This window comes from Euwallacea similis, chromosome 36 (genome assembly GCF_039881205.1).
Source record: "Euwallacea similis isolate ESF13 chromosome 36, ESF131.1, whole genome shotgun sequence".
Taxonomy (NCBI): domain Eukaryota; kingdom Metazoa; phylum Arthropoda; class Insecta; order Coleoptera; family Curculionidae; genus Euwallacea; species Euwallacea similis.
In genome coordinates, this window is record NC_089644.1 from 966,015 (window position 1) to 988,689 (window position 22,675).

General features: G+C 33.6%; 1 protein-coding gene across 10 annotated transcripts in view; it reads left to right on the forward strand.

The window, feature by feature from the left end:
- bru1 (bruno 1) overlaps window positions 1-22,675 on the forward strand; it is a 247,314-nt gene that overhangs the window by 159,815 nt on the left and 64,824 nt on the right. For all 10 annotated transcript variants that reach the window (XM_066404802.1, XM_066404801.1, XM_066404798.1 and 7 more), the window contains one exon: window positions 10,924-11,186. In XM_066404802.1, the coding sequence (XP_066260899.1) occupies window positions 10,934-11,186 (253 nt within the window). In that variant the 5' untranslated portion in view covers window positions 10,924-10,933. The remainder of the gene's footprint in view (window positions 1-10,923; window positions 11,187-22,675) is intronic.

The following is a 22,675-nucleotide window of genomic DNA, read 5'->3' on the forward strand; positions in this document are numbered from 1 at the left end:
CGTATTGTCTTTTTCAAGTCGGAAAGCTTGTTTAATCAAACTACTTCACGAGGACTCCTCGTCGAGTAGTTGCTCCCAACTTTTCTACTTATCGCCAAACGGGGTGAAAAAGGAATTGAATTTTCGTTCGCAAATGCGGAGATTTTTCGGCAAAAACATTCATTTGAGATGGGTACACTTTGACGTTGGAGTATGCTCTTGTTGTTGGGGATTTAAATGCATTTCAGATTGTATTCGAGGTTTTACTAGGAGTTGATAAAAACTGGCCTAAAACGGTAATGTGTAGGCTTACAACTCCGCTCAAATTACGTTCAAAATTAAATTTGGGTGTTAAATAATATATGTTTGAGAAAGATTTTCCAATTATCTTTTATTTTGATTGGGAATAACGCCTCGCTCACAATTGAGAACTAATAGAACGGTGGAATCGCATACTATTCTCAGTCTCAATCATCTGAACCAAGTTGAACTAACCTGGACTAACTGAGAAATTGCAAACCTGTTGCGTTGCTCTGTATGCTAAGTAAAGTTTTTGAACACCTAGGAAAACACAGACTTCAGGGATTTGTTGGAAACTAAATTAGGTTTTAAACCTATAAACTTGACTATTCACGCGCTTTTTGAATTAACGAACTACATTTAAACGGTAAAAGATCAGCAAGTCTATTTATGGAAATTAACACAATTTTTTCTAGTTTTCTTCTGAACAAAGAACCCTCCAAAAAGTGCCCCTTATCATTTCTGTTTTTTTTTCAAGTAAGTTTAGCTGAATCGCTCTATTTCTTCACCCTGTACACAATACTCATTTTTGCTACTGTTTCGGAGACATTCAGTAAAAAAAAATAAAAGCAACTTCGATATATTAAATGGAATTCTGGCCACCGAAATGCGACCGGGGAACTCCAGTTGCCTAGTTTCTCCACAGGTGGTCCAGGCACCCAGTGCCAACCGAAGAACCCCTGAAATCTAGGTCCGACTGGGGAAGCTTGAGCATCCATGTTCGACATCCAAAAATTTAGAACGTCAATTGAGGTATCCAAAATAAATATTTTGTACCATTTTTCAAAATTTAAACGTCAATATCTTAGGAACTCGTGGAGCAATTACCTTAAAAAGTAACAAATTAATCGTCTCGCTGCGCTTTATAATCTTACATGAACGGAGTTGCAATACATCTTTTGGGCTCTGAGGTACGAAGTACGTTAGTACCTAATTTTAAGACTTTGAGAGTTCTCGAAAATGAAGGTTTTTAAAAATGCTTTCCAGGATTTGCATTGTAGGTTTTACAACGAAAAATGGTGAACAACCATTTCGCTCTTGAATTGTATCTCCAGTTCGCAATCGTAGTGGCTCTCGAATGCTGTGATGTTCAGGTTCTCAAACTCATACTCAACAAGGGACAACACTGACTTGACGTTAGATTCTTCGAACTTGTATTTTTCATTAAGCTGTTTCACGCTACGTAAAGGTTTTTCTGAAGCGATATCATGAAGGCTATCGCAGTATTCATCACAATACAAAAAACGCATTCTCACGTTTCAATGTAATTTTCGCTTTTGGTAGCCTTATCAGCCGAGTTAATAAAGCCGGACTTTGTATTCTAATAACTAAACCCGACCCAACCCTGAATAATATCGCGGTTCTTAATGTCTCACCTGAAAATGGAATTTTATATTTCCATGGTCCTAACGAGGCAAAATAATACAATAAAACCCGTCATTATGGAGGTTTTGTGGACGCCGCAATGGCTGAAGCCCACAAAAAGAATGGGGCAATTGCGGTTATTTGAACTTACATTACGGTGGAAATTATTTATCCATTTATTTTTTAAAAGTTTTATTTTAATTGGATCGGGTATTTTAAATTAGAAAAGTTCACTGGGAAATGAAAACCGAACCTGCAATTTTTAAAAAACTGATGTGATGTAACAACTCGAGTCCGGAGAGTAATTATTATTTACTACATATCCGTAGGATATTTGCGACATCATTCCGTTATTAGCTCTGTTTATAGTGACATGATTCCGTTATTAGTTCTGATCTCCAGGATACGGTTTAATGAGATGTCCACGAAATACACATTTTCAATTTTAATTAAAATATGAAACTTTGTGAAAGTTCAATTTATAGTGACGTTTTGTAATAAATTAAATGGCAACAAAGGGTCAGTTGGTTATCCCCGGCATATCTCAAATAATTCCATTTTCAAAAGGCTAGCACGTTATGGGCTATTTCAAAGAAACAGTTAAACAGAAATTTTAGGGATGGGGAAATTATAGATCTGTTCCAACAGGGAGGGGAAACGGATTCCGGAACGTTAGAAACAGTCAGAAACATGCGCAGTACACCAGAAGAGAGTTATGACACACACTTCTGACTGTTTCTGACGATCCAGAATTGGTTTTATTTCCTGTGCAAATTCAGAGATAATTCAAGTTCCGTCTACATTACTACGTCTTTGTCTTGGTTTGTTGGAATACCAATCAAAAACTACTAAAGGAAATTAGGCAAATTTTCTTGATTCCCAAAAAATTGTCTTTTTTGATAATTGACGAATATAATTAAAATTTTGAGAACGCCTGCTCCTTCTATAGCTAGATTGAAATCAAACTTAGGAGCATACTTGTTGGCAACAGAGTAATTTAATTCTGTAAAAAGAACATGCTTTTTAGTCTCCGAGGGGGTTTTATTGGACAGATTTATTACTGCCTTTGCAGATATATCATTGTTATGTTTTTTCAATGTTAGTTCGAGCCTTTAATAAAAGGTTAATGCTATTCTCGGTTGAATTTAACTGAATATCGCGTGCAGTTTTACCCCTAATTGCGTGTGACGCCTTGTTACTAAATAAAATAAATAGAAAAAATCAAATTGTTGCATAACAATGTTGAATAACAAAACCATTTCCCGACATAAAATTAAATTTTTTATTTACGCCACTGGCCTGGATTGGAGCCACTGTACTTTGTATGTTAAATTTGGAAATTGCAGCTCGCAGCATCATTTTTAGTTTGGTCCGGAGATGGTTGATACGTCACGCTTTGAAATGCTTTGAAGCTGTACGCGCAAATGCAAATTTGAATTGTTGTCAACCATCATGGCACCCCAAAAGCCACCTTCGATAAATATAACGAAATAATCCCCATCGTATAGAGACTACACACAACGCAGCATTTATTAACGAAATATGGTAGTTTCAACATGTTTCATCGTTTTAAAGGAAATTTGACTTTTTTCAGCGCATTTGCTAATATACAGGGCAAACGAGGATAGCGGATAATTCCACTCCCACTGTGAGAGTGAGGCCCTATTCCCAAACAGAGTAAAAGAGGAAAAAAACAATGTTGAATAACACAGTTGTTTTCCAACATCGTCATAAAACTTAATTTATTATATGCACCACTGACCTGGATTCGAGCAACTGTACTTCTCACGTTCAATTGGGAAATTTCAGCCCGAGCAACATTTTTAATGCGGCCGAGAGATCTTCCACACGACGTTAACGCATAAACGAATATTCATTTGTTTTCAACCATCATGACGTTTTACAGCCACCTTCGTCAAAAATTCCAATGTTTGGAGACGATGCGCAAAACCGCATTTATTAGTAAAACATGGCGGTTTAGGTATGGGAGTTGCGTTAAAGGAAATTTAATTGGTCGCAAATCTCCTAATAACCATGAATCGTTTATCTTAGGAAAACTTCTGTACGATTTAAAATTCATTTTCTAATTAGGGCAAGTCAGAAGTTTCTTAATTCAAGTCCTTCCGTTGTACTCTCTCCATTAGGAGAAATATTTGTCAAGCCTTGTCCTATTTACGCAATTTACACCATGCACCTCAAGCATAATTCCCACAAAGTTTTACCTGGAAATTTGCATTTCATTGAAGACTAATTAATCCGAGCTTTTCGCTGCGTTGCGCTGCTATGCCCGGCCAAGTCAGCAGGAAAATATTGCCACGGGGGTGAATCCGATTTAAATATCAATTTAAGGATTTATGTCTTACAAGTTTTTTGCTTTGAGGGGCGTTCCAAATTACCATAAGTTGTTTAGAATTTTCATGCCCACGAGGTATAATTTAAACCGATGAATATCGCTTTTTAATATCTAGTAAGATCAGCTTAAAAGTTTCCCGCTTCAGTAAATTTAGTCAAAAAGTACCCGTTTTTGTGAAAAGTTCAAGCTTTCCGATTAAACGACCCACTCAGACCCAAAAGACGTATAAACTTTTCATCAACTCTACTGAATAGTCCTTGGGGGGCACAATGAGTATTTGAGGAAGGCTGATATTTTCCCTGTAACTTAATTTAAAGGGCACTGCAATTGAATTGTCTCGTCTCGGACAATCTGCAAAGCCCTAAACTAATATTCCAAACAATAAAAGCTGTGTTTCCCACTTGAGAAAAGGATGTGCCGTTCCATTTAAGATGTTTAATCAGTTTCAAGCTTCGCTAACGTCTAAAGTTGTCGTTTAAATAATCTAAACGTGTGCTTAAACAAGGACTTAAGCAAAACTAGCATCAACGATCCAAGAACGGTGCGGTTTCCGTAGAACTTTGGGAAAACAGGTAAATAAATAAAAGCTTTCCCCTTTCAAACAAGGATAACCGCATAAGCCTCTGTGCACTAATCTTGTTAATGGAAAGCAAATTAAGTTTCAGTTCATCCAGCAAGAAAAAGGTTTAGGAGTGTTTAAACATGTGATGTGATATCACTTAGTAATTCGAATTGAATGAATTATCCCTACATGACCCCTTAGGGAGATTCTCGCTTTTCTCATGCATTGTGCGTGTCAAGTTGCAAAAAGTTAAAATTTATTAGCTTGTTGACTATTTCTCAAATTATCTGTTTTCTGAAGGTTGAAGGTTAAATTTATGCTTGCCAGGGTTTTGCGCTACAAGTTTCAGTTAGTCAAACGCAATATTATTACCAAATGTTGAGTTTATAGGAAAATATCTTACCAGCGCCATCTGTCGCGTCCTATTTGCTGCACCTTGACCAAATCTTCGAGTGGAAGGAGCAAGACTTAGAGCACAGGGTCGACCTAAAATCAAAAAGAACGTACAATAAAAGTTGTAGGAAAAATCTGAGAAGATTAAGGTGTGCTACGACTACGTACCTCATTCCTGCTCTGTCTTTAATTAACTCAAGTATCCCGAAGATCGGTTTAGATCCTATTAGATCTCGTCAGTTCGGTTCTGGTTGATTTCTGCCTGTATTTGATTGACTCGAGATGAACCGAACTGACGAGATCTAATAGGATCCAAAGCGGTCGTTGGGGTGCTCAAGTTAATTAAACGCAGAGCTGGAATAAGGCATGAAGTTGTAGTAGCCTTAATTTTCTCAGATTTTTCGTACGACTATTATTTCATTCATCTTCATTGAAAATTTTTTTACCTACGAATTTAGGTAATTTTTTACTGTGTCTTAAGTCATGTTTAATTAATTCGAGCACTCCGAAAACTATTTTCGATCCTATTGGATGAAGATCGTCAGTTCATATCGAGTCAATCGAACGAACGTAGAAATCGAAAATGTCAATTGCAAATAAGTTGGACCTACAGGGAACGCCAGATGGCGCTAATAAGATACTTTACGGCTAATTATACTATTTAAAGTATTATATTAAAGGACTCTTCCATATTACTACTGAAAAATATTTGTTTCTGAGATCTGTTTGACGATTTGATTTCGATTTGTTTTAATTATTAGTGACCGGTTTTGTCCATTTGAGACCAGTGTCTTCTAGTTCAAATAAAAAGGAGGGAATTTGCAAAAATCGTTTTGTCATCCTTTGAATATTGTTTTCCTTGCATTGCTCTGTCGTTTCTTCAGGTTCTTTAAGTACCAGTTAGTGCAGGTTGATTCAGAATGGTTTAGATGGTGATACTGGCGGGCAGAAGGAAAATCAAAAGCCTAAGAAAGACGGACGAACACGAGCTTGTTACTCAAGAAAAGCTAAAATATTATGAAATATGAATTAGTAGGAATATGAGTTTAGCTGCACATACATATACACAAGACCAGAAAGAAAGAAAGCAAAGTAGGTAGGCCACCATCTGGATTCATGCCACTGTCGGTAGACACGGTTATGGTAAGAGGGAAGTTTTAGTACTTTGCCATGCTGTATGCAGTACCAGTATAACAAGAAATAGTGGAGTATAAGAAATATAAGATACTAGTAGTAGAAGCCAATCGCACACTGGCAAAGACCCCTATGCTGGTGCTAACCAAAATCCCACCAATGAATCTGAAAGTGGATGAAAGGAAATTTATGTCAGCAAATCAGAAGAAGAGTATAGGATGTATGCAAGGAGGAGTATAGTGCAGGAATGAGATAAAATATGAGAATGATGTAAGAGATAGATAAACGTTTTATCATCAAGCCTATATGAATAGTATCGTGCGTTAAAAAAAAATCGATCAAGTAGGCTTTGCAATTATTTGACACTAAGCCCGTATGTCTTTAATATGTTCTTCTACATAATCTCGATCATAAACAAATGGACCTACCCTCACTTAAATACGACTCTATTTGCATTTATTATAAGTTGGATTTTTTTAGAAATAGTCTTTTTCAAGACTTAAATTTTAAACCAATTGCAATATCTCAGTCTTTTTTCATAATCCGGGGCTACAGTTTATTAAACATTTACACCTTGTATGAATATAGTCCTAGACTTTTTTTTAAGAATTAAAGGACAAGTACTAGGCGATACATCCGCCTGTTGAAAAAGTGTTCTTAAAGATGCGCTGGCATCGTCGTCCAATAGTTGTCTCATATTTTCAACTCGTTCTGGAGTTCATTTAGTTCAAGTTAGGTCTACCACTTTCGGATTTTCTTTAAACATTGCCAGTTTCACGAGACAGTTTCACAACATAATTCAAAGTATCGCGAAATTGCGATTTTAGCGCCGCAATGTGTGGAAATATTTTACGAAACTCTTGAAGGCAGAGTGAAATTTCAAAGGCCCATTCTCCGTTCATTTCGAAAATAAGACTTAACCATAAAGACTTTTTGTCCGAATATAAACACCATTTTTAGCATTCAGAAAACTTTAACTGACCAACACACAGGTTCGTAGAGTTTTGAAAAATACTATTTTTAATAAAATTCAATTAATAATAAAGATAAACAAAGTAGTATTTAAGTGAGGTTAGATTTATTTGTTTATGTTCGAGATTACGTAGAAGAACATATCAAAGACATACGGGTTCGGTGTCAAACAATTCCAAAGCCTACTTGATCAGAAATTTTTAAAAATACACGGTACAAGGCAGAATGGACGCAGTACAATTATGCACTCATACAGATATTTACAGAACATAAAGTCTTCGATAAATATCTATCTAGGATAGAAGTGGAAAGTGAAAGCCGTTGCTGCCAGTAGGAAAGAGTTAAAGACACCCCAGGGCATACCCTGTTGGTATGTTTTGAATGAAGCGAGAGACAGCGAGAGCGAGTGGATTGAAACTGGAATTTACAACAACAAAGAAAGAACTAACGAAGCGTGAGATAAAGTGAGTGGTGTTCAAAATGCTGGTGACAGAGATGATGGGAAAAAAACCGTGGACGAAAAAATAGGAAAGGGAGATGAAAGGGAAGATAAGTGAATGTGTTGTGGCACAACTCAGCTATTATCATCGGGCCACCTGCAGAGGATACCAAAAGACTGCGTGTCTTTGGTGCTTTCAGGCAAACAAAATGAATTCCAGTTAGTCAATAACAGTGAGTAATCCACCACATATTATTTCAGATACTTACTGCTTCAAATCAGACCGTGGCACATAGGAAGTTTTCAATCATGTTTTGCAACTACTTCATACCTTTAGTCAGATAGACGAAGATTAGGAGTTTTCGATCATATTTTCCAATCTTAAAAAAAGATTCTGCACCTGCTACTCGTTACAAGCCAGTCGCTTTTGCACTCAAAACATAAACTCTACATAAAGCGTTAATGTTTATCTAACAAATTGTGTTTGTGTACGCGATTGCTGGCATTAGAGATTAAATTCGGCATCGACGGTTAAAATTCTCTCCCCGATAAAAGCACTGACGAGGAAGTATAAACAACGGAGTAAACGCTCCCGGTGGTTTACTTTCCTGTATCAGTAATTAAGTGACAATTGATAGAAACCAAACTGAAACGTTTTGTCAATAGATTTTTCTGTACATGTGTTGTCGGTCAACCTTAAATCGATAGACCGTTGAACTCTTCAGGTTAAATCTCCGAAAGAAATTATTGACTTCCTGCAGCGGAAAGGTTTCCTTAAACCTGCTAACGTGGCCAGGATTTATTCCAGCCAGGATTAAAATAGGACTTAAAGTTTCGGCAGCCATAAAAAGCCAAAGTTTTATGTCAGAAATTATGTCCTGCGACTATTGTCGCCATCATGATCACCATCAGTAACATTGTGAAATGTAAGGAAGCACCTTTATTTTCCCATACGGCCTATTACTGTAATTTATGGCAGGTTTTTGTCACATGAATCTTTGAAATGACCCTTATCCCTGACAACTAAGATTTATTTTAAGATTTTATATTTTTTTCTTGTAATCCTGAGCAGGGTCCTTGTCCAAGCCACATGTTGTAAGTAATGCGAAATTCTGCGGTTGAAATTTATTACTTGGGGAGATTTTCAAAACTGCCAAAAGAGATAATACAACAGGGGACGCGGTTAAACCAGTCTACCACTTCCAAATGTAATATAATGCAATATAAGGGGCGCCTATATGCCAAACTAATTTTAACGGTCCCTTAACGGGGAAGCTAAATTACTGGAGCCGAAAACAACTTAAGTTCTTCCATTATTCGGCATCGTCCCCGCAGAATAGACCCTCGGGGCCAAAAAAAATAAACTACCTACTGAACTTTTCGCTGGCCCCGGCTGTGTTGGACCTAATTTAGGATAATGCTTTGTTTATACGCTACACAAACACAAACTGGTTAGATGGGGGATTATGGTTTCGATTTCGAGCTACAAATAGAAATTAGATGTTTTGCATGTGAAGTGCGAAAAAAGAAGATGAAGACCAGGCATGATGAGCCATTAATCATCATTGAGTGACATCATTAATCAGAACTGCATGAGAGGAAATGGAGCTTTTAGAAAATAAAATAGACCTTGAAAGGCCTGCAAGAGAATATACTAACAGACACGACAGATGGCGCGGGTAGGATACTTTACTACTAGTCGTACTATCTAAAATATTATATTCAAGGAGTCTTCCATATCACTGCCGAAAAATATGATACGTATACATGGTGGTCCAATTGCTATGAGCCACTATTGCTATTTTCTAAACCATAAAAGTTACAAGTTCAGTTATATTAGACAAAAGTTGTCAAATTTGATGACAAGTTAAGATCACGAGGCTCTATTGCCAAAATTTGTTCGGTTTCAGAAGTACTGAGAAAAAACGAAACTTCCGAAAACACGTTTCGTTTTCTTATTCTTTTAGGTCTGCCTTTTGGAAACTATAAATTTTACGTTGCTCTAATCCTAAAATTCTAATGTAGAATAAAATAAATTAGGTACCTCTGTTGAAATAAGAAATTAAATTAGTGATCCAGGTCATTGTTGAATTGAATCCAAGTCCATATTTAAAAAATTGAAATTAGGGTCGATATCTTAGAAACTAAAAGTGCTATTTTTTAAAACTTAATATTAGTGTGTAGAGTTTTAAAAACCAATAAAATGTTGTAGGAAAAACTTTTTTCGAAAAACCCTTAGTTTTCGATTTATTTATAAAACACGTTTTCGGCAAAATTTAGTTTTTTCTCAATATTTCCGAAACTGAACAAATTTTGACAACAATGCCTCGAGAACTTAATTTGTCATCAAATTTGACAACTTTTGTCTAATTTAACTGAACTTGTAACCTTTACGGTTTAGAAAATAGCAATAGTGGTCCATAGAAATTGGACCACCTTATATTTGACGATGTGATTTTAATAGCTAAAAAGGTGTGAGACGGCTGAAACAATATGCCTAAAGCTTCATTCTCGAACTTGAGAGAACTTGTAAGCAACATCTGCACAAGACACTCAATTAAATTTACTAAGAGTCGTTGCAAATGCGCTTTTGCTATGTCATCCTTGAATGATAAGAACTAGTATCTCCCCAGATCAATGTGTTGGTCTGATCACCTGATAAAGTTGTCACTGAAAATCAAAAACAGCCTTTTTCTGAAAATAGATAACTTATAAGTTTTTGTACGCCCATTTAATTCCTTTACGTTTTCCTTTGAGTTCTTTGAGTATTTTTTCTCCATTGTTAATATCAAAAAGGGCCTCCATAATGCCTATTGATTGCCGTAATAGATAGATTGTTTCGAAAAGAGGCCACCTCAGTATTCTTTCTTTAATTCTTCAAATTTTATTTATTCAGCGCTCAATAAATTAATTTCACTGGAGTTCTGTCTGACCTATTCGTTTAGATTTTAATTTATATTAATTTCATTTTGTTCCTCTTTACGTTTCTTTTAGTTAAATCGTTTACAGTTATTCACAATGATCTATTCATTTTCAAGCACAATAGAACCGATATTTTTCGCGTGATTTTTTGTGTGGTTAATATGTCTTCAGCGAGGAAATTAAGCCAAAGAGAAAAAATGAAAAGCTGTTTTGAAACCGACAACTAATTAAAGTTTACCGCTCTTTTTTGGACGACGTCGTGCTCGGGAACTTTTATGAAAAGTGCGCCCTCGACGGCCGTAAAGCGCTTTTCATGAACACTGTTTGGGCAAAGACTTTTATTGTCTAATTCTATTGTCCCGAAGGCCAGTTCCTTTCATATGCATTTTTATTACACTTGAAAAGGTCTTGCTGCAACGTTCAGGAAATCTTTACTGGTGGAAATACACTACTTTACATCCACAATAGAAAAAGTTGATGCTGAGATAGCCCTTTTTGTTTCAGTTCCATAGCGATGAACAATAACAATAACAACACCACGCAGACGAACAACAATAACAATAGTAGCAGCACCAATAACAACAACATCCTCGAGAAGGTTCGGAAGATTGACGACCAAGAACAACCAGATCATGACACGATCAAGATGTTCGTAGGGCAAGTGCCCAGGTCGATGGATGAGAACGACTTAAGAAGGATGTTTGAAGAATACGGTAGAGTACATTCAATCAACGTATTGAGGGACAAGGCTACCGGTGCCAGTAAAGGTAAGATTTTTGTATTATTAATGGAACTTTACAGCCAAAATATGTTCGGCGGGAATAACGTATGTAAAAAAAGGATTGAGATAATCTTCAGCGAATTCTATGTATTTTGGAATTCTTTTTTCTTAGGTCAATTTTTGGGCTTAGTAGAATGTCAGTAGAGTCTTAGAGAGACTCGGTGGAGTCCAAAAATTATCAAAATCTTTAAAAAGATTAATGAAATTGAAGTTCGAAGACCGTCGAAGACAATGAGCCTTTATCAATCGTTTAACTCAGGCGTATAATTTTTTCTTATGTATGATTATCAGTTTCTAATAATTTTGAAATCAATTTATTCTCAAAATATTTACATATGTAGAGTGTATTAAAGATTGTCTCAAATTTTCGTTACATAAATTGTGAAGTTCATTCTGGCTAAAATGGTGAATGGCAGTTATTTTCAAGATTCCAAAAATAATTAAACATATTTCATATAAAAAAATTATGCATGATGGATCTCATGAGAGTAATCATTTTGCCTGTGTAGTACATTTATCTTATTTTCCACGTTGAACATTTGATTTTTAACACAATATCCACTTGATCTTTGCGTCAATAAAAATTGAAAAATATTCTTACAGGACAATTCTGTTGGTTGATATTTTAAGGATATGACATGTGTTTATCAGTGATAGAAATCTGAAGTGCACAACAATCGTAATCTTTTTTATACAGGAAGTCAAAAAAATCCAAGTATGGTCTATTTCAAAACTAAATCTAATTTATTGGTTAACTCCTTCAATTTTCTACATTATTTTGTGGCTATTTATGCTCAATTTCGTTTTCTACATATCAGTAATAATCAATTGCAACCAGTGAAATGCAAAGCAGATTTGCCTGTAAATTTGCATTTTGTAATTTTATTACTTCATACTCCTTCTACCTACTTCTACGTAAACCCTAAAAATTCCAAGTCACTTCTCGCTGAATGTAAATTTTATATTCAGCTATACTTTTAATATCGAACTGCACAATAACCGAATTCCTACTCTCGTGCAGATCAGATTCTTACAGGGTGTCCCATTAAATTAAACAGGTTTATTGCATTTAATCGATTGTGGTTAGAAGAAAACCGGAAAAAGTATGTCCAATTTATTTAATTTTTAAACTGGGTCTCGTAAAAATATTTTTAGGTATACCGGGAGGACTCTAAAACTGATCTTCACCCGAGCTGTGTCTTTTTTATGGTATCATCCAATTTTCTCTTTATTTCAGGATTCTGCATAAAATTTTTAATCTTTTGATGCCCCATAGTCGAGTCGTTGCTTTCGCCATTGGCGCAACATTTTAACTTTTATATTAGAAATGTCAAGGGTCATTTAAAAAATTCATTTCATAGAAACGGTATAAATTAGCAAGTTCTCGTTTCTTTGTCTAAAACTCTGTGAAAACTGGACTGAACAGGGCAAGTTCGCGTTTTGCTTGCTGTCTCACCCCAGACACAAGGGGGGCACAGTTGGTTGGCAGTGCCAAGGTGAACTGTATCTCTTTTGTGTATATCTTATTTTTGTTCGAAAGACCACAGCTTATTTGGCGCTGAACCGATGCAGAACAAACACACTTGATAATAACACACTTATATTTATTTAACTAAATGTCCAACACTACTGCACAAGTGACAAAGGTCATAACAAAATATAAAATTAGGGTAAACTAGAAAACCACAAGCGACCACCGATTGTCAAGAACCTTTGACGATTGGGAGGTTTTTGGAACAGGACAAATGTTATGTTTTAACTGAGAGCAGTATTGAGATCCTACTAAAGCTGTAGGAGTATAAAAAAAGAGTTGGAGAGGTGTTGAAGAGGCGTTGCGTGTTGTGTGAGAGACTATATTAGACTATATGAGACCAACTGAAAAAACTTAATTATCCTACTGAATATGAACCTCATCTTACCCATATATATTTTTACCACCTCATAGTCATACCAATTAGTGTGAATTATTAGTGCAGGGGAATAAGGATTGCTTATCAATACAGTGCCATGAAGGTGTGAGAAGAGTTATAAGCGTGGGAAGAGTGTGGAATGTGTATGCATTTAGATAATGTAAACACTGCCCTTAAGGGTGATTAAGAATGGTTTACATTAGCAAAGAAAGAAATTTATTATTAGGTGAAGATGTTGGGTATTTTCCCAACATGGACGTTTAAAGAGAGGAACTGTTTTCTTTTGGTTGGTTGTAAAGTTCCATTATCATTCAACTACATTTTCTGCAAAATACCAAATTTGAAATATTCTGATAGATAAAAACTTATTTTTATAAAATTCTGAACTGAAAGGAGATGCAAATTGCCTGAGGCAATATTCAGTAAATTTATCAATCGCACAACTAATTTAACAATTGGTTAAAATCCGCAGGAAAAATTTTGCTTCTTGCTTACGTGCGTTTAAAAGGTAGTATGTCATTTAAGAGAAATTTCAACAGTTAAACAACCGTTGACTACAATGGTGAACGCGTCCATTGATATTTTGTTTGGCATATTTCGATGTGTACAGCGTGTTTCAATATGGAGTGTTTTGACAGGAAAGACCTATTTCCTGACTAGATAGAAGAAAACTGATTTAAGTGTCATGGGGTTGATTTTTGAGAAATATTTAACGTCAAAAACCGTTTTCTGATATCGTTACAGCTCATTAATATATAGAATGTTTTTCGATTTTTGACCATTTTAAAAATTATCAATAACTTTCTTGTTTATTAAAATATTGGAAATGCGTTAAAACATTATTATAGCATTTTTTTGAGAGGGATCTATTAGAGCGCTCAAATTTTTTCTGCTGTTCACCGTTTTCCCAAAAATTGTCACAACTTCATTTTTCTAAATATAAATCATACGTACCTATGGCTTAACAAAATAGACAATTATAAACCCTGTTCAACGATATATATAACTTTAATATTTAATAACGAAAATGACGGAAATACAACGTATTAATTTTTTTTTTTTGACATAAGTTGGCTATGAAAATTGCTGTCATAGATGTTGAGACCACATATAAAAATATACTATATATAAATAATATTTTAATGTCATATTTTTAAAAATGTTCATACATTTTAACTAAGTATTAAATACCAAATACTAAAAGTCAGTATATAAAAAAAAGCTCAAAATAAACTTTAGTAAAAGTAGTGACTGTAAAACCGAAAACTGAATAATTACTTCATTGTTTTGACAGAAACTTTCATATTTAACTTATGTAAAAAAAATAATAAGTTGTATTTCCGTCATTTTCGATAATAAATATTAAAACTATATATATTGTTCAAAAGGGTTTAAAATTGTCTATTTTGTTAAGCCATGGGTACGTATGATTGATATTTGAAAAAATCAAGTAGTAACAATTTGTAGGAAAACGGTGGACAGCAGAAAAAATTTGAGCGCGCTAACAGATCCCTCGCAAAAAAGTTCTATGATAATGTTTTAACGCATTTCCAATATTTTAATAAATAAAAAAGTTATTGACGATTTTTAAACTGACCAAAAATCAAAAACCTTTTATATTTTAGTGGGCTGTAACGATATTAGAAAACGATTTTTGACATTAAAAATTTCTCAAAAATTGACCTCGTGACACCTAAATCAGTTTTCTTCTATCTAGTCAGGAAGTAAGTCTTTCCTGTCAAAACACTCCACATTGAAACACCCTATATATACTTATGACCAACGATAAATTGGAAAGCTCTTTTGACAAGTGTACCATTTTAATATCTGTGTATACACGACTGAAGCACTCCGAAAACTGGTTTCAAATCTTTAACTCTCATCAGTTGGATTATATCATGTTACATAAACGACGTTGGTATAGATATTGCAATAAATACCTACTAAACATACACGCTTATCTCGATGGCTTCCAAGTTTCCTTTCTCATTTAATAAGCTGAGACTTTAAGTTATACAACACATCCACTATAGTGCACTTATAGTTTTGTTTGTAATTGTGTTGCACAATTTGTCGAGCTTAAGTTATGGAAAGATAGAGGGCGGCGTTGTAGGTACTTGCTGTCATCTCTAATCCAACGTAATGTTTCTCGCCTATGTAAGATGATCGACTGTAGGAACATGTGAAAGTGATAATGAAATTAATGTCGCCAAAAATTTCATTTTCACTCTCACATATTCTTATAGGAAATAGAATCGAATAGGAATTTCGATTTGTGACCAAAACGGTATCGAGTCTCTTTAAGTTACTCGATATCAGTCTCAATATTGAAAATTCAATTCCTATTCCAATTTAAGGTCGGCTGAGGTATCACGTTCTTCGTTATTTGGCACCCAATTAGTCTTGCGGTGACTTGGAATTTCAAACCGGTTCGAAAAAAAGTTTCTTAGTTATTAAAAAAAGGTTTGATAGACTAAACTATTTTAAATTTGAAGTTTCTAAAAAAATTTATTTAAGATGATAATAAAACATTGGACCAATCAAAAGAAAGTATGATCCTTTTCTTAAGAAATCCAGAACTCGCTGCGTCATGCTATTTCTTCATACTATATTATTTTATACTATTTCTCTATAATCATTTTTCTATATTAACAACCTATTTCGTTTTTTTTTCTATTTTGAATATGTTTTAAATTTGTATATTAACAACCACGAGACGAGATATGAGGCGAGATATGAGACGAGATGTTCCGATATAGGATGTAAAATTCATTATTTCAATTTCAAGTCTTATGGCTTTCCACTAAATCAAGACATAAAATTCAGTCCCTTATGCTAACGTTAGAACTTGACCCTTAGGTCCAGTTTTTCAATCTTCAGTTAAGGAAAAACCTTCTTTAACGATAACCGTGAACAATCTTCTGTGACTTTTTTCAAACCATTGGAAAATCCCAGATCCCCTGATTTAACTTCCTCAAAAGGACACTTCCTATCCTTCTGTCTAATGTAGTTAAATCTTTTCTTTGCCATCATAAGAAAATAGAAAAAAGATAATATATCCTCGTTGTTCTTTCGATCGTTTATCAATTTGAAGTGTTTTAACTTCTTGCTGTTGAAAAAGTTTTAATAATAATTGTCGAGAGAACTCGTTCCGTGCACTAAAGTTACGAAACTTTACAGTTGAGTAATGAACTCAATTAGTAAATTAAAGTTTCCTTAAAGATAGCATTGTTCTTTAATTCGTGCTGGGTCCGGACTGATGATTCAAGGGGCGTGTATTTTATAGCAAATGTAAAGCTAGTACCAAGGGGATATAAACGTGCCCTTATTGCCGCAATTACCCTTCAAAGAAATATACTGATATTTTGTTTTATTACAAGCAGACCCTAATACTTTCATATGTAGCATAACAAGTATATTTAAAATTATCGATAAGTTTTAAGGCAATTTTATTAAAATAAAAAATATATATATTATAATATTTTTTTGAATAATTTTTTTCAAATTTTGTGACAAAAATTTGATTTTTTTTTTAAATTTTTAATATTTTTTATTATTTTGTTTAGTTTCCAGTAAATAAATTTTTACTGTTCAGTGTTGTAAATCACGTGAAAACGCCAACTTTATATACAGACTTCAAAACTTATCTTTCATAATACAAAAACGTATCCTAAAGGTATTTTGCCTTGTAACATTTTCTTCTCAATCCCTGCTGGATCTTATATATTCGGCTGGGATTAAAATGAAAGGTAATTCAGCCTTATATTTCAATTTTCCTGGAAATGTGGTATTTACATTGTTTTTCCAGTTCCAAGAAACGATAACGCGACTGGATTTCCCTTAACTATCATGTCAGCAAAGCATAATGCTCACTTAGAAAATCATTGCTTTGCATACTCTAATGAAAAGAAACTTATCTTAATCCCCAAGAAATTTAACACGCATATGCTTGAAGAATTGACCTCCTGACCTGGCCTTAAAAATAGGGAACTCCATTTCTCGATTCTCCTTCGAAACTGATTTAAGAGAGATACCGGTTTTGCGAAAGGAATAAAAATTACCCCGGAAGCGTCCCTACCATGTGAATGCTTCATTATGGTTCCTTTAACAATGATGGAAATTAAGTTCATTGTTTTCGTACTCGTTGTTTGCCTAATTTAATGTTAGCAATTCTATGTTGATGCCTTAGAACTCATTTTGAATCCAGAATACCAGTAAATGCAGTATTTTAACAACCCCAGTCAAATTAATGAGGAAATTAGAAGGAAGTTTTGTTTCTTGAATTTTGTTCATTAATGTAATTATTTAGAAAAGGAGAAATTGAATTTGCATTTTTTGCAAGAGGGTTTCTTCAGAATAAAGTTACATCTCTAGATCTAATTTCGGAAGTAAAAGTAATTCGAAGATTTAGTTTTGTTGTTGTATTCTTCTCTCTGTTCTGTGTTGCTATAATTCTTTGTGTTGCCTTAAAAATGAGGCTTTTTGTCCGCTTTAACGATAAGATTAGTGTCTCGGCAGCGCTGCGTCGCAGCCATATCCACAAGAAGTTTATGTGATTGCAGTCTTTCCAGATTTTTCCATTCCACTTCATAGGAATTTTTAGACATCACTTATTATGACTTCCTTACTAAGAAACACAATCATTTTATGGATTTTTCTTTTCCCTCTTCGATTCCCCTCCGATTTGGGAATGAAACACCCACGTAATGTAAGAAATCATAATTGGGGAACTCTCTCCCTTCATCGCTCTGGCATAATTCCTTCTGTTGCTGCAAGGAGACAAAAGTCTTTAATTAGATCATTCTCGTTATCAATCTCAAAGCCTAGAAGTTCATCATAAGAATATCTGCAGTTCAAAAACTCAATCTTACAATACTGGGAAATTTCTATGTACCATCTAGTTAATTGAAATCGATTGTAACGATAAATTAGAGCTCTATTTCGTATCAAAAGAAAATAACTAATATTCGGTTTCCATGCCCAAACGTACTCACAAAAAGGACATTAAGTCTGGTGTAAATTGCCATTGTAATAATGGATTTCTTTCCATTGTTCCACGTTGAAATAATTAACGGTTCACACGATAACTGAAAGACAGACTTGCGGATAATTTCTATCGCTCTCGCTGTGATTACGAGGTGGTTAATTTTATAGGATGTCAAAATAAAGAAGTTGAAATGATTCATGACACTATAAAATCTTAGATTCAGTGTCCTAAAATTATTGAGAAGCCACAGGCTTAGGATCGGTTTTTCAATGATCAGTGAGGGAGTGATAGTTGTCAGTTTACAAATAATTAGCACATGAAGTGATTTTCAAAATGAAGTTAAAGCATCAATTGATGTAGGACCAATTATACGAAATATTTCCACAAATAAAAGACACACTTTAATTGATGGTCACTTTTGCTTGCAAGTTACTTTGCATGCAGTTTAGCAGAACCGAACCTTAACTGTGCAGTCGTAAACAGTTGGTTAACTTTAATATTAATTTAAAAAACGCTTATTTATACCTGTCGTTCCTTAACAGGAAATTGAAGCACGAGCTCTTAGAATTAATGTATAGATATGTAGGTATCTATAAGTCTAAAAATTTCGAAGAAATAATAATGTACTTATAAATATTTAAAAATTATTATTACTAATAATTAATAATAAATAAATATAGGATAGTCCACTTTTTAGTAGCAGGACATTAATAGTCGATAGAAAAACTTATTTTAAGAAGAAAATTTTATATCAACATAGACCCATAAACGCTTCCCATTTTCTTCTAAATAAGTTTTTCTATCTGCTGTTAAAGACCCATTATAAAAAAAGTGGACCACCCTGTATAATTGATAAAGTTTTAAGACCTGGAAAATAACGTTCAAACTTATAAATCAGTGGAAAACGCGTGAATTGAAAAATGTCAGGCTCAGGAATGCAAAATGTAATCTCGAAAGTATAATGAAAAAATAAAATTAAATAAATGGAAAAAAAATCAGGAAGCTAAAGAAACATGTAATAAATGTTACCGTGCGTATAAAACAACAAATAAGTAAATTTTCTAACAAAGAATGATGTTGAAAAATGTTAAATAAAGAAGATGTTTGATTACTGAAGAAACGAAAGAGCATCATTCTACATAAAGTTAAATAAAAATTATTAAATAAACAAAACAATAAAAATATTTTCTATGAACCAATAGAGAAAAATTTCCAAAACCATAAATATACTCTCTCAAGTATATATTCTTTCAAGATCTTTCAGGAATTCAAAATCTTCATAAATGACCATCAGTATAAATTAATCAGACGAATGAACACTATAAATAACGAAACTACAAAAGAAATAAAGGAAATTATTATTAAATGTAACCAAAAAATTTTGCATTTTCACAAATTTTACCCCTATTTTCAATAATTTTAAGTCACATAGCGACCAATATTTTTATATTACCAGTACGGGTTATGTAAACAGTGATATGTTCAAAAAAATGAACAAATAGGGCGGTATAAATTCTTATTTATCTTGTCTACTCGTTTCGTGCTTACATTGGATATCGAACGCAATTTCAGCTGTAATTTTTCATCGGTACAAAGCATCCCTTTCTACATAGAACATCAAACGGGATTTTCAAATTATTGGATTTTATGCAATGAATCAAAAGGTAAATTTAAATAACCGAAAATCTGGTTATGTGGTAAATAATTAGTTACAGTGAATAGAGGAAAAAAACTACTGATGATGAAACTAACCGATGTAATCATATCTGCTTTTTTTCAATTACCTAATGATAATTAATGCCGGGTTAGCGTTGAAGTCAACCGTAATTTGAATTAAATGAGATTTTCGAATGACAAAATAAATTTCGTAAAAAATCCTTATTTATATCTTTTTTGAGTGTGTTTCGAGTGTTAAAACTAACATGACTAATAAAATTGATTTTTGTAAAAACGCTTTTGTTACATCAAGGTGATACCAGATGCTCATTAATTATCTGTTACTTTGTGACTCACCTTGTATGATTTTGAATTTTAGAGAATATTAGAAGATGGTTTTATTAGGTTGTTGTAATAAGTGTTAGGTTATGTAATAGGTGTATAGATGTTACTGCATCAGAAATATTAATAAAATAAGTTGCACTTGGTGATTTGATTTAGTACATATTGTAATTGAGAAAAACCTGTATATTCCTTAATAAATAACATTGCAGTATATCAAAACATTTTATAGAAGAGAGTCTGCAAGTAGTCTTGTCCACTTTATTAGTATTGTGCAGGATCGGAAAATTGCATTTTATACTACATCTACACAAGCTCTTTCAAAATCTTACAATTGTGAAATATTTCAGGAACCGATATAGCAAAAATTACAAAATTGTTTACAGAACAGTTTTTTGTATTGTCCAATTCAGTGATGATAACGGAAAATTTGCAGCATTGCTCAGATATTGTCGGTAAATTTGTTATTCTAAATGTAACAGCCCAATTCAGCTCCCTACAATTCCGTAAACGTTATATTCTATTAAATATTTATGTTAGTTGATTTGGCTCATAAAAAAGTAACCTACCAATAAAAATCTTAAACTTGGCAACATTGACCGTTGCATATTATATATCCCATAATATATAAGCCATCGCAAACTTGGTAATATTGCCATTAACATCCTTGAACCGGGTATCAGAAATAACTCTTCTGTAGAGAAGTTAGTAATTTCTTTTGAAACCGTTGCTAAAATATTTGACCGTTCTGAAACTTTTCAAAGACCCTTTATACTATTTTACTTAGGTATATACAGAATGTTTGAAGTCCTTTAATTTTATTTTTAAAGGGTCACTATGATGTAAAATGAAACTAATAACATCTGAAACGCATTAATAAAAGTTGTAAAATGAGGAATAAATAAATTTTCAAACAACTTATTAATTAACATTTTTTGATTATTAATTTTTAAAAAAATAATAATTAAATGGTCAGTAATGCTGGTGATGGTCTACATGATAAATAATTTGTTATTGGACGAAGAGGAAAACTGAAAAATTATTAAGTGATAAATTAGTTAATAGATTGTTTGAAAAATTATATTTCTCTTTTTATGAGACTTTTATCAGAGTGTTTTAATTACTTTCTTTCGACATAATCAATCACCCCAAAAAAATACAATCATAAAATCTCTAACACGCTGTGTATAGTATACGTATATGCAGGGTGAATCTTAAATAGGAGTTTTCCTTTTAGCACGACATAGACCTGCAAAAAACTAAGCAAAATCTTTATTTAACATTTTGCTATAACTGATCATTTTTTATGGAACCTATTATTTCCGTTTATATTGAATTTGAAAATTGAAACTTTTGTACAGGAATGGATTTAGATTTTATACAGGAATGTATTAAAACTTTCATACGCATATATTTTGGTTGTTTATAAGATTTGGAAAAAATTTTATATAAAGATTTTGCTTAGTTTTTTAAGGTTTAGGTCGAATTAAAAGGAAAACTACTAATTAAGATTCACTATGTGTAGAAAAATCATTATTGCAGCAGAGGCGTGCATGAGTCAAAAGACAGAAATAATATGTCGATTCACCAAAATAATGTAAAATATTAGACTAAACCATAGCTCTAAATTTTAAAGTCCTAAAAAGCAAACACTACATAAATGTAGTACTCATTACAGAAAAGCCTAATTATGTCTTGCATTATCTTTCATGAAAAGTGCAAATTCTAGTTAGTCATTGAATTTAATACCCAATTAATGACGAATTTAATAATTCTGAAAGGACCTGGTTACACAACCCAATGGAAACTACTTATGTAATACGCGAAAACTCGTAGAATAAATATGAGTCAATCGTTAATAAATGATCAGCTTCTCTAAGTTTCTCAACTTTTCTGACGTCTGGCGTTAAACCACTTTCAGGGGTTGCATTATTTACTTTGGTACGGTCCATTACCCGAACTTCGAAACGAAAACATTTAAGGAGGAAACTTGCTGCAACACCCCAGTAGGCACTTTCCAAACTAATTAGCGAATTTAATATTTTAGGTCTCCTTCTCACTTTCAAAAATTGAATAAAGCTCGACCAACAACGCGTAACCCAATCAGGACAAAGTCTTAAATAGTCGCAGGAAAAAGGAAGACAAAGCAAAGCACTGGATGATAAATAACACGATTTTCGAACGAATTCGAATTAGGAATCTGATCAATTCTGTTATAGTCTCGACGAAAAAAAATGTCGGTAGAAGACAGTAAAAAGAATCTTAGTCCATGGACATTAAGATAGAAATTCTATCCTTAGAACTAATTTGTGCCAGGAGAGATTTTGAAGACCTTAATTGAAGAACATTTACTCAAATTATTGAGGTAAGTATTGGAAGCTCTTACTCAAATCTGTGGGGAAATCCTATGAACGACCGTACTTAAGCCCCTGCACTATTTCCGGAGCCCCAACAGTGATTTGGCAAATTCCCGGCTCAACAAGGAGGATTTTAATTTGATGCTTCGACAAACCTCTGCTAATGTAGTTCTGCTGTTGTATCAAAGAGGAGGACAATATCACGAAGCGAACAACAAATTTC